The sequence below is a fragment of the Heptranchias perlo genome, unplaced genomic scaffold (assembly GCF_035084215.1).
Source record: "Heptranchias perlo isolate sHepPer1 unplaced genomic scaffold, sHepPer1.hap1 HAP1_SCAFFOLD_1191, whole genome shotgun sequence".
Taxonomy (NCBI): domain Eukaryota; kingdom Metazoa; phylum Chordata; class Chondrichthyes; order Hexanchiformes; family Hexanchidae; genus Heptranchias; species Heptranchias perlo.
This window is the reverse complement of record NW_027138420.1, coordinates 34,650-47,097: the sequence shown is the minus strand read 5'-3', so window position 1 is coordinate 47,097 and position 12,448 is coordinate 34,650. Positions and strand designations below refer to the sequence as shown.

At 50.2% G+C, this 12,448-nt stretch overlaps 1 protein-coding gene across 1 annotated transcript in view; it reads left to right on the top strand.

Annotated features, from left to right (window-relative positions):
- Positions 1-220: 220 nt before the first annotated feature.
- Positions 221-12,448, top strand: part of vps28 (VPS28 subunit of ESCRT-I) — a 34,738-nt gene continuing 22,510 nt past the window's right edge. Inside the window, exons 1-4 of the mRNA XM_067977009.1 lie at positions 221-327; positions 1,500-1,605; positions 2,577-2,678; positions 10,716-10,769. Of these exons, the coding sequence (XP_067833110.1) occupies positions 248-327; positions 1,500-1,605; positions 2,577-2,678; positions 10,716-10,769 (342 nt within the window). The 5' untranslated portion in view covers positions 221-247. The remainder of the gene's footprint in view (positions 328-1,499; positions 1,606-2,576; positions 2,679-10,715; positions 10,770-12,448) is intronic.

The window sequence follows — 12,448 nt, the reverse complement described above, 5'->3', positions numbered from 1 at the left end:
AGGTCGAACACGGGGTCTCTGGGTCTCATATACAGGGTAGGTGTGTACCGTGGGGTCTCTGGGTCTCGTGTACAGGGTGGGTGTGTACGTGGGGTCTCTGGGTCTCGTGTACAGGGTGGGTGTGTACCGTGGGGTCTCTGGGTCTCGTGTACAGGGTGGGTGTGTACCGTGGGGTCTCTGGGTCTCGTGTACAGGGGTGGGTGTGTACCGTGATCTAACGCTGTCGCTCTATCCCAGGTTTGATAACATGGCTGAGCTGTTTGCTGTTGTGAAGACCCTGCAGGCCCTGGAGAAAGCCTACATCAAGGACTGTGTCACCTCGAACGAGTGAGTGGGGCCGGCTCAGCATCAGGGAGAGGTTATAATCCTGGGGGGTCGACTGACTCATGCTTCATATAATCTCACAAATTACAGCACAGGAAGAGGCCGCACCCCTCCCAGGGCTGGGATTATAGACCCAGGAATGTTCAGATCCTGGCTTTGCCCTGAGTTGGGGGGGGTGGGGATTAGACCGGGAGGGGAGGGGAGGGGAGAGGGGGTTTCGTCCGGGAGAGGAATGGGGAGGGGGGGTGGGGGGTTTAGTCCGGGAGGGGTGTGGGGAGGGGGGGGTGGGGGTTTAGCCCGGGAGGGGGGGTGGGGGTTTAGCCTGGGTGGGGGGTGGGGGTTTTGTCCGGGAGGGGAGGGGATGGGGGTTTAGCCCGGGTGGGGGGTGTGGGTTTTGTCCGGGAGGGGAGGGGGGTGGGGGTTTAGCCCGGGTGGGGGGGTGGGGAGGGGGGGGTGGGGGTTTTGTCCGGGAGGGGAGGGGGGTGGGGGTTTTAGCCCGGGTGGGGGGTGGGGAGGGGGGGGTGGGGGTTTTGTCCGGGAGGGCGGGGGGGTGGGGGTTTAGCCCAGGAGGGGGGGTTGGGGTTTAGCCCGGGAGGGGAGGGGGGTGGGGGGTTTTGTCCGGGAGGGGGGTGGGGGTTTAGCCTGGGTGGGGGGTGGGGGTTTAGCCCGGGTGGGGGGTGGGGAGGGGGGGTGGGGGTTTTGTCCCGGAGGGGAGGGGGGGTGGGGGTTTAGCCCGGGAGGGGGGTTGGGGGTTTAGCCCGGGAGGGGGGTGGGGGTTTAGCCCGGGAGGGGGGGTGGGGGTTTAGCCCGGGAGGGGAGGGGGGTGGGGGTTTAGCCCGGGAGGGGAGGGGGGTGGGGGTTTAGCCCGGGAGGGGAGGGGGGTGGGGGTTTAGCCCGGGAGGGGAGGGGGGTGGGGGTTTAGCCCGGGAGGGGAGGGGGGGTTTAGCCCGGGAGGGGAGGGGGGTGGGGGTTTAGCCCGGGAGCTGCCAGCGGTACGAGACTGCTGCTGTGTGCCCAGTGGTGATGGAGTTGAGTTAAAGAGGACTTGCTGTGATGATCCTGCCTATTTAAAGCAGTCTTGAGCACCATGTAATGGACGATCTCCAGGGCAGTGTGTGTGGTGGTGGCCATTTCCCATTCCTTTCTCCTGCTCACAGTCTAACTTCCTTTCCCAGGTACACTGCTGCCTGCTCCCGGCTCCTGGTTCAGTACAAAGCAGCTTTCAAACAGGTCCAGGGGGCAGACGTCTCCTCCATCGACGAGTTCTGTCGGAGGTACAGGGTGAGTGAGTGTGCGGGCGTATCTCTTGCTGCAGTTATATAAGGTATTGGTGAGACCGCACCTGGAATACTGCATACAGTTTTGGTCTCCATACTTAAGAAAAGACATACTTGCTCTCGAGGCAGTACAAAGAAGGTTCACTCGGTTAATCCCGGGGATGAGGGGGTGGACATATGAGGAGAGGTTGAGTAGATTGGGACTCTACTCACTGGAGTTCAGAAGAATGAGAGGCGATCTTATTGAAACATATAATTGTAAACAATTTTACAACACCAAGTTATAGTCCAACCTGAGGAAGGAGGAAGCCTCCGAAAGCTTGTAGATTTCAAATAAAATTGTTGGACTATAACTTGGTGTTGTAAAATTGTTTACAATTGTCAACCCCAGTCCATCACCGGCATCTCCACATCATGGAAACACATAAGATTGTGAAGGGTCTTGATCGGGTGGATGCAGTAAGGATGTTCCCAAAGATGGGTGAAACTCGAACTCGGGGGCATAATCTTAGAATAAGGGGCTGCTCTTTCAAAACTGAGATGAGGAGAAACTTCTTCACTCAGAGGGTGGTAGGTCTGTGGAATTTGCTGCCCCAGGAAGCTGTGGAAGCTACATCATTAAATAAATTTAAAACAGAAATAGACAGTTTCCTAGAAGTAAAGGGAATTAGGGGTTATGGGGAGCGGGCAGGAAATTGGACATGAAGCTGAGTTGGGATCGGTCAAGGCCCTGTGGGTGGCGGAGAGGGCCCAGGGGCTATGTGGCCGGGTCCTGCTCCGACTTCTTGTGTTCTTTAGATTTGTGGTTAGGATCAGATCAGCCATGATCTTATTGAATGGCGGAGCAGGCTCGAGGGGCCGATTGGCCTACTCCTGCTCCTATTTCTTATGTTCTTATGTGAGTGTGATTGGCTGTGTCACGGGGAGGGGGCGGGGCCGGGGCCCGGTTTAAATTGCTTTCTACTTATTTTGCAGCTCGATTGCCCGTTGGCGATGGAGAGGATTAAGGAAGATCGTCCAATCACAATCAGGGATGACAAGGGAAATCTGAACCGCTGTATTGCAGATATTGTCTCGGTGAGTGTGATCCCTCTCCCTCTCTCTCCCTCTCTCTCCCTCTCTCTCCCTCTCTCTCCCTCTCTCCCCCTCTCTCCCCCTCTCTCCCCCCTCTCTCCCCCTCTCTCCCCCTCTCTCCCCCTCTCTCCCTCTCTCTCCCTCTCTCTCCCTCTCTCTCCTCTCTCTCTCTCTCCTTCTCCCTCTCTCTCTGTCTCTCTCTCTCTCTCTCAGAGAATCATAGAAAGGTTACAACACGGAAGGAGGCCACTCGGCCCATCGAGTCCGTTCCGGCTCTCTGCAAGAGCAATCCAGCTAGTCCCACTCCCCCGCATATGACATGCATAGACAGCTGGGATCAAGTGGATCCCTTGAAGAGTATAGAGATTGCCGGAGTAGAGTTAAGAGAGAAATCAGGAGGGCAAAAAGGGGACATGAGATTGCTTTGGCAGATGAGGCAAAGGAGAATCCAAAGAGCTTCTACAAATACATAAAGGGCAAAAGAGTAACTAGGGAGAGAGTAGGGCCTCTTAAGGATCAACAAGGTCATCTATGTGCGGAACCACAAGAAATGGGTGAGATCCTGAATGAATATTTCACATCGGTATTTACGGTTGAGAAAGGCATGGATGTTAGGGAACTTGGGGAAATAAATAGTGATGTCTTGAGGAGTGTACATATTACAGAGAGGGAGGTGCTGGAAGTCTTAACGCGTATCAAGGTAGATAAATCTCCGGGACCTGATGAAATGTATCCCAGGACGTTATGGGAGGTTAGGGAGGAAATTGCGGGTCCCCTAGCAGAGATATTTGAATCATCGACAGCTACAGGTGAGGTGCCTGAAGATTGGAGGGTAGCAAATGTTGTGCCTTTGTTTAAGAAGGGCGGCAGGGAAAAGCCTGGGAACTACAGACCGGTGAGCCTGACATCTGTAGTGGGTAAGTTGTTAGAGGGTATTCTGAGGGACAGGATCTACAGGCATTTGGAGAGGCAGGGACTGATTAGGAGCAGTCAGCATGGTTTTGTGAGAGGAAAATCATGTCTCACGAATTTGATTGAGTTTTTTGAAGGGGTAACCAAGAAGATAGATGAGGGCTGTGCAGTAGACGTGGTCTACATGGACTTCAGCAAAGCCTTTGACAAGGTACCGCATGGTAGGTTGTTACATAAGGTTAAATCTCACGGGATCCAAGGTGAGGTAGCCAATTGGATACAAAATTGGCTTGACGACAGAAGACAGAGGGTGGTTGTAGAGGGTTGTTTTTCAAACTGGAGGCCTGTGACCAGCGGTGTGCCTCAGGGATCAGTGCTGGGTCCGCTGTTATTTGTTGTTTATATTAATGATTTGGATGAGAATTTAGGAGGCATGGTTAGTAAGTTTGCAGATGACACCAAGATTGGTGGCATTGTGGACAGTGAAGAAGGTTATCTAGGATTGCAACGGGATCTTGATAAATTGGGCCAGTGGGCCGATGAATGGCAGATGGAGTTTAATTTAGATAAATGTGAGGTGATGCATTTTGGTAGATCGAATCGGGCCAGGACCTACTCCGTTAATGGTAGGGCGTTGGGGAGAGTTATAGAACAAAGAGATCTAGGAGTACAGGTTCATAGCTCCTTGAAAATGGAGTGACAGGTGGATAGGGTGGTGAAGAAGGCATTCGGCATGCTTGGTTTCATTGGTCAGAACATTGAATACAGGAGTTGGGATGTCTTGTTGAAGTTGTACAAGACATTAGTAAGGCCACACTTGGAATACTGTGTACAGTTCTGGTCACCCTATTATAGAAAGGATATTATTAAACTAGAAGGAGTGCAGAAAAGATTTACTAGGATGCTACCGGGACTTGATGGTTTGACTTATAGGGAGAGGTTGGATAGACTGGGACTTTTTTCCCTGGAGAGTAGGAGGTTTCGGGGTGATCTTATAGAAGTCTATAAAATAATGAGGGGCATAGATAAGGTAGATAGTCAAAATCTTTTCCCAAAGGTAGGGGAGTCTATAACGAGGGGGCATAGATTTAAGGTGAGAGGGGAGAGATACAAAAGGGTCCAGAGGGGCAATTTTTTCACTCAAAGGGTGGTGAGTGTCTGGAACGAGCTGCCAGAGGCAGTAGTAGAGGCGGGTACAATTTTGTCTTTTAACAAGCATTTGGACAGTTACATGGGTAAGATGGATATAGAGGGATATGGGCCAAGTGCAGGCAATTGGGACTAGCTTAGTGGTATAAACTGGGCGACATGGACATGTTGGGCCGAAGGGCCTGTTTCCATGTTGTAACTTCTATGATTCTACCACCAAAATGCTCTCCCACTGCTACTCCTTCCTCCTGCCCAGCTTCATTCCCTAAAACTAAGCCCATAACTGGCCCCTCTCTTGTTGGGCTTGCTTACGTACTGGCTAAAAAAGTTCTCCTGAATGCAGTTTAAGAATTCTGCGCCCTCTATACCCTTCACACTGTTTGTATCCCAGTTAATATTCGGGTCGTTGAAATCCCCGACTATTACTGCCCTATTGTTTTTGCACTTCTCAGAAATTTGCCTCCATATTTGCTCCTCTATCTCCCTCTCACTGTTTTGGGGGTCTATAGTACACTCCCAGCAGTGTGACTGCCCCTTGTTTCTTCTTTAGCTCAATGCAGACGGCCTCATTTGATGACAGTACTTCAGCTGGGGCCTAACCAGTGTTTTATAAAGGTTTATTGTGCCTTTAATATAGTAAAATGATAAAGCGAGTATAATAGAGAGAAATGACCTTTAGTTCTAAAGACCAAGATGTAGAATCAGTTTGGGTGGAGATAAGAAATAGTAAAGGCAAGAAGTCACTTGTGGGAGTAGTTTATAGGCCCCCTAACAGTAACCACACTGTAGGACAGGGTATACAGGAAGGAATAATAGGGTCTTGTGAGAAAGGAACAGCGATAATCAGGGTGATTTTAATCTACATATAGATTGGAAGAATCTGATTGGCAAAGGTAGCCTGGAAGATGAGTTCATAGAGTGCTTTCAGGACAGTTTCTTAGAGCATCACGTTCTAGAGCCAACCAAAGAGCAGGCTATTCTAGATCTGGTAATGTGTAATGAGACAGGATTAATTAATGACCTCATTGTAAGGGAGCCTCGAGGTAACAGTGATCACAATATGATTGAATTTCTCATTCAGTTTGAGAGAGAGAAGAGTAAGTCTAAGACGAGTGTTTTAAACTTAAATAAGGACAATTATGAGGGCATGAAGACAGAGCTGGCTAAAGTGAACTGGGAAATTAGGTTAAGGGATCAGTCAGTAGAGATGCAATGGCAGACATTTAATGAGATATTTCATAACACTCAGCAAAGATACATTCCAGTGAGAAAGAAAGACTCTCGGGGAAGGACGTACCGTCCGTGGCTAACTAAGGAAATTAAAGATAATATCAAATTGAAACAGCATACAATTCCGCGAAGATTAGTGGCAGGTCAGAAGTTTGGACAGAATATAAAAAACAGCAAAGAATGATTAAAAGAATAATGAGGGAAAAATTAGAGTATGAGAGAAAACTAGCTAGAAATATAAAAACAGATAGAAAGAGTTTCTACTGGTATTTAAAAAGGAAAAGAGTAAGTAAAGTGAGTGTTGGTCCTCTCGAGAGAGAGTGAGTCTGGGGAATTAATAATGGAGAATAAGGAAATGGTTGATGAATTGAACATTTTCAGGTTGGCAAGATGTAACGAGTGGAGTGCCACAGGGATCAGTGCTGGGGCCTCAACTATTTACAATCTATATCAATGACTTGGATGAAGGGACCGAATATATTGTTGCTAAATTTGCTGATGACACAAAGGTAGGTAGGAAAGTAAGTTGTGAAGAGGACATAAGGAGTCTGCAAAGGGATAGAGATAGGTTAAGTGAGTGGGCAAAAATTTGGCAGATGGAGAATAATGTGGGAAAATGTGAACTTGTCCACTTTGGCAGGAGGGATAGAAAAGCAGAATATTATTTAAATGGAGAGAGATTGCAGAACTCTGAGGTACAGAGGGATCTGGGTGTCCCAGTACATGAATCACAAAAAGTTAGTCTGCAGGTACAGCAAGTGATTAGGAAGGCAAATGGAATGTTGTCATTTACTGCAAGGGGAATGGAATATAAAAGTAGAGATGTTTTGCTACAGTTGTACACGGCATTGGTGAGACCACATCTAGAATACTGTGTGCAGTTTTGGTCTCCTTATTTAAGAAAGGACAGAATTGCTTTAGAGGCGGTTCAGAGAAGGTTCACTCGACTGATTCCTGGGATGAGGGGGTTATCTTATGAGGAAAGGTTGGACAAGTTGGGCCTGTATACACTGGAGTTTAGAAGAATGAGAGGTGATCTTATTGAAACATATAAGATCCTGAGGGGAGTAGAAGGGGTAGATGCTGAGGGGATGTTTCCCCTTGTGGGAGAGACTAGAACTAGGGGCCACAGTTTAAAAATAAGGGGTCTCCCATTTAAGACGGAGATGAGGAGAATTTTTTTCTCTGAGGGTCGTGGGTCTGTGGAACTCCCTTCCCCAGAGAGCGGGGGAGGCAGGGTCATTGAATATTTTTAAGGCTGAGTTCGATAGATTCCTGATTAACAAGGAGTCAAAGGTTATAGTAGGTAGATGGGAAAGTGGGGTTGAGGTCACAATCAGATCAATACCATATTCCTGCGCTCTCCCCATACCCCTTGATGCCTTTTGTGTCTAGAAATCCAGCTAGCTCCTTCTAAGAGAAGCCAGGGAGGAAATAGCAGAGACTCTGACCATCATTTTCCAAACTTCACTGGATACAGGCGTGGTGCCGGAGGATTGGAGGACTGCTAACATTGTACCGTTATTTAAAAAGGGAGCGAGGGATAGACCGAGTAATTACAGGCCAGTCAGTCTAACCTCGGTGGTGGGCAAATTATTGGAATCAATTCTGAGGGACAGGATAAATAGTCAGTTAGAAAGGCACGGAGTGATCAAGGACAGTCAGCATGGATTTGTTAAGGGAAGGTCGTGTCTGACTAACTTGATTGAATTTTTTGGGGAGGTAACAAGGAGGGTCGATGAGGGCAGCGTATTTGATGTAGTCTACATGGATTTTAACAAGGCTTTTGACAAGGTCCCACATGGCAGACTGGTCAAAAAAGTAAAATCCTGTGGGATCCAAGGGAGAGTGGCAAATTGGATCCAAATTGGCTCAATGGCAGGAAGCAAAGGGTAATGGTCGACGGGTGTTTTTGAGACTGGAAGGTTGTTTCCAGTGGGGTTCCGCAGGGCTCGGTACTCGGTCCCTTGCTTTTTGTGATATACATTAATGATTTAGACTTAAATGTAGGGGGCATGATTAAGAAGTTTGCAGATGATACAAAATTGGCCGTGTGGTTGATAGTGAGGAGGAAAGCTGTAGACTGCAGGAAGGTATTCCCAGAGGGTGGTGGGGGTCTGAAACTCACTGCCTGAGAGGGTGGGAGAGACAGAAACCCTCAACTCATTTAAAAATAACCTGGATGTGCACCTGAGGTGCCGTGACCTACAGGGCTACGGACCAAGTGCGGGAAAGTGGGATTCGGGTGGATAGCTCTTTTTCGGCACGGACATGTTGGGCTCTGTGGCTTCCTTCTGTGCCGTAACTTTCTATGATTGTGGCCAATTCTATGCACCACACATTAGGAAGGATGTGAAGGCCTTGGAGAGGGTGCAGAGGAAATTTGCGAGACAGAGTAAATAAGGAGAAACTGTTTCCAGTGACAGGAGAGTCGGTAACCAGAGGACACGGATTTAAGGTGATCGGCAAAAGAGCCAGAGGGGAGATGAGGAAACATTTTTTTACACAGCGAGTTGTTCTGATCTGGAATTCACTGCCTGAAAGGGTGGTGGAAGCAGATTCAATAATAACTTTCAAAAGGGAATTGAATAAATACTTGAAGGGAAAAAACTTACAGGACTATAGGGGAACATAAGAACATAAGAAATAGGAGCAGGAGTAGGCCATTCGGCCCCTCGAGCCTGCTCCACCATTCAATAAGATCATGGCTGATCTTCAACCTCAACTCCACTTTCCCCCCCGATCCCCATATCCCTTGATTCCCCTGGAGTCCAAAAATCTATCGATCTCAGCCTTGAATATATTCAATGACTCAGCATCCACAGCCCTCTGGGGGAGAGAATTCCAAAGATTCACAACCCTCTGAGTGAAGAAATTCCTCCTCATCTCAGTCTTAAATGGCCGACCCCTTATCCTGAGACTATGCCCCTTAGTTCTAGACTCTCCAGCCAGGGGAAACAATCTCTCAGCATCTACCCTGTCAAGCCCCCTCAGAATCTTATATGTTTCAATGAGATCACCTCTCATTCTTCTAAACTCCAGAGAGTATCGGCCCATTCTACTCAATCTCCCCTCATAGGACAACCCTCTCATTCCAGGAATTAATCTAGTGAACCTTCGTTGCACTGCCTCTAAGGCAAGTATATCCTTCCTTAGATAAGGAGACCAAAACTGTACACAGTACTCCAGGTGAGGTCTCACCAAAGCCCTGTACAACTGTAGTAAGATTTCCTTACTCTTGTACTCCAACCCCCTTGCAATAAAGGCCAACATGCCATTTGCTTTCCTAATCGCTTGCTGTACCTGCATGTTAACTTTTTGTGTTTCTTGTACGAGGGCATCTAAATCTCTCTGAACACCAACATTTAATAGTTTCTCACCATTTAAAAAAATTCTGTTTTTCTATTCTTCCTACCAAAGTGAATAACCTCACATTTCCCCACATTATACTCTATCTGCCACCTTCTTGCCCACTCACTTAACCTGCCTATATCCCTTTGCAGACTCTTTGTGTCCTCCTCACAGCTTACTTTCCCACCTAGCTTTGTATCGTCGGCAAACTTGGATACATTACACTCGGTCCCTTCATTTAAGTCATTAATATAGATTGTAAATAGCTGAGGCCCAAGCACTGATCCTTGCGGCACCCCACTAGTTACAGCCTGACAACCTGAGAATGACCCGTTTATCCCTACTCTGTTTTCTGTCCTTTAACCAATCCTCTATCCATGCTAATATATTACCCCCAGCCCCATGAGCCCTTACCTTGTGTAACAACCTTTTATGTGGCACCTTATCGAATGTCTTTTGAAAATCCAAACATACGACATCCACTGATTCCCCTTTATCTACCCTGCTAGTTACATCCTCAAAAAACTCTAATAAATTTGTCAAACACGATTTCCCTTTCATAAAACCTAATCATATTATGATTTTCTAAGTGCCCTGTTACCACTTCCTTAATGATGGATTCCAGCATTTTCCCGACGACTGATGTCAGGCTAACTGGCCTGTCGTTCCCTGTTTTCTCTCTCCCTCCTTTCTTGAATAGCGGGATTACATTTGCTACCTTCCAATCCGCTGGGACTGTTCCAGAATCTGGTGAATTTTGGAAGATCACAACCAATGCATCCACTATCTCTGCAGCCACCTCTTTTAGAACCCTCGGATGTCGGCCATCAGGTCCAGGGGATTTATTGGCTTTTAGTCCCATTAGTTTCTCCTGTACTTTTTCCTCTAGTGATATTAATTGTTTTAAGTTCCTCTCTCTCATTTACCCCTTGGTTCCCCACTATTTCTGGTATGTTTTTTGTGTCTTCTACTGTGAAGACAGATACAAAATATTTGTTTAACGCATCTGCCATTTCCTGATTCCCCATTATAATTTCTCCTGTCTCAGCCTCTAAGGGACCAACGTTTACTTTTGCTATTCTCTATACTTGTGGAAGCTCTTACAATCTGTTTTTATATTGCTAGTTTATTTTCATATTCTATTTTCTCTCTTTTTATCATTGTTGGTTTCTAAAAACCCTCCCAATCCCTGGTTTATTATCATCTTGGTAACATTATAGGCCTTTCAATCTAATACTATCCTTAACTTCTTAGCTGAGGGCTGGGGCATGGGACTAATTGGATAGTTCTTTCAGAGAGTCGGCACAGGCACGATGGGCCGAAAGGCCTCCTGTGCTATATTGTTCTCTATCAATGAAAGTTGTTATCGACTCTGAATATTTCCACTTCTCTTCTCAGCTCTTTATCACTGTAATGGACAAGCTGCGTTTAGAAATCCGAGCCATGGACGAGGTAAGGAGTCTCCGTCTGGGACAGGCTGCTCCTGGACAGGGTGTGTTGTGTGCTAGAAGGTTTGCGCTCAATGTTGAGAAAGGTAACGAGAAAGTGAACGTAGGACAGCACAGGTAGACCAGGGCAGTGGGACATGGCCGCATGTGGTCGTGGTGGGGGGAGAGGCGAAGGGAACCTTTAGGACAGATGCCATTCCGTTACACAGAGGGCGAGCCACAGCTGGAATGGAGTCATTGCGACGAGGTGGTTGAGGCCAGAATATCCGGACTCGCGTAAGAAACAGCTGGATGTGGTAATGGGGACTCGGCCCGGAAGGTGGTCTGGGCGGGTCTGAGATCAAATGGGTCGTATCGAGAGTGGATGTGTGTCATGGGAGTGGAGAGTGGCCAGAGTAACACCCAGTGTCAATCAGAGAGATGGAGCTAACCCCGGTAATCACAGGACAGGTAGTTTACCGTCTGGGGGAGGCAACATATTGGAATTTTTCAAGATGAAATTACTAAATATCTGGATGAAGAGAAAATAATGATCTCAGCCATCAGGGATTCCAGAAAGGACCAGGGTGCTCGTCAAAACTGACAGAGTTTGTGAAGAAGGTGACGGGTGTGGTTGATGGGGAAATGCAATGGATGTTGTGGACTTTTGGAAAGCCTTTGACAGGAAGATGATTGAAGGGTGTGGAATTTATGGGGAGGGGAGCAAATTGGATTAAAAACTGGTTAGAAGAGAGGGAACAAAGAGTAGGATTTAATGGCAATTTCTCAGAGTGGTTGGAGGTGGGCGGGGGTGCCCCACGGGGTGCGGTGGGCGGTGGTGCCCCACGGGGTGCGGTGGGCGGGGGTGCCCCACGGGGTGCGGTGGGCGGGGGTGCCCCACGGGGTGCGGTGGGCGGGGGTGCCCCACGGGGTGCGGTGGGCGGTGGTGCCCCACGGGGTGCGGTGGGCGGTGGTGCCCCACGGGGTGCGGTGGGCGGGGGTGCCCCACGGGGTGCGGTGGCCGGGGGTGCCCCACGGGGTGCGGTGGGCGGGGGTGCCCCACGGGGTGCGGTGGGCGGGGGTGCCCCACGGGGTGCGGTGGGCGGGGGTGCCCCACGGGGTGCGGTGGGCGGGGGTGCCCCACGGGGTGCGGTGGGCGGTGGTGCCCCACGGGGTGCGGTGGGCGGTGGTGCCCCACGGGGTGCGGTGGGCGGTGGTGCCCCACGGGGTGCGGTGGGCGGTGGTGCCCCACGGGGTGCGGTGGGCGGTGGTGCCCCACGGGGTGCGGTGGGCGGTGGTGCCCCACGGGGTGCGGTGGGCGGTGGTGCCCCACGGGGTGCGGTGGGCGGGGGTGCCCCACGGGGTGCGGTGGGCGGTGGTGCCCCACGGGGTGCGGTGGGCGGGGGTGCCCCACGGGGTGCGGTGGGCGGGGGTGCCCCACGGGGTGCGGTGGGCGGGGGTGCCCCACGGGGTGCGGTGGGCGGGGGTGCCCCACGGTGGGCGGGGGTGCCCCACGGGGTGCGGTGGGCGGGGGTGCCCCACGGTGGGCGGGGGTGCCCCACGGGGTGCGGTGGGCGGGGGTGCCCCACGGGGTGCGGTGGGCGGGGGTGCCCCACGGGGTGCGGTGGGCGGGGGTGCCCCACGGGGTGCGGTGGGCGGGGGTGCCCCACGGGGTGCGGTGGGCGGGGGTGCCCCACGGGGTGC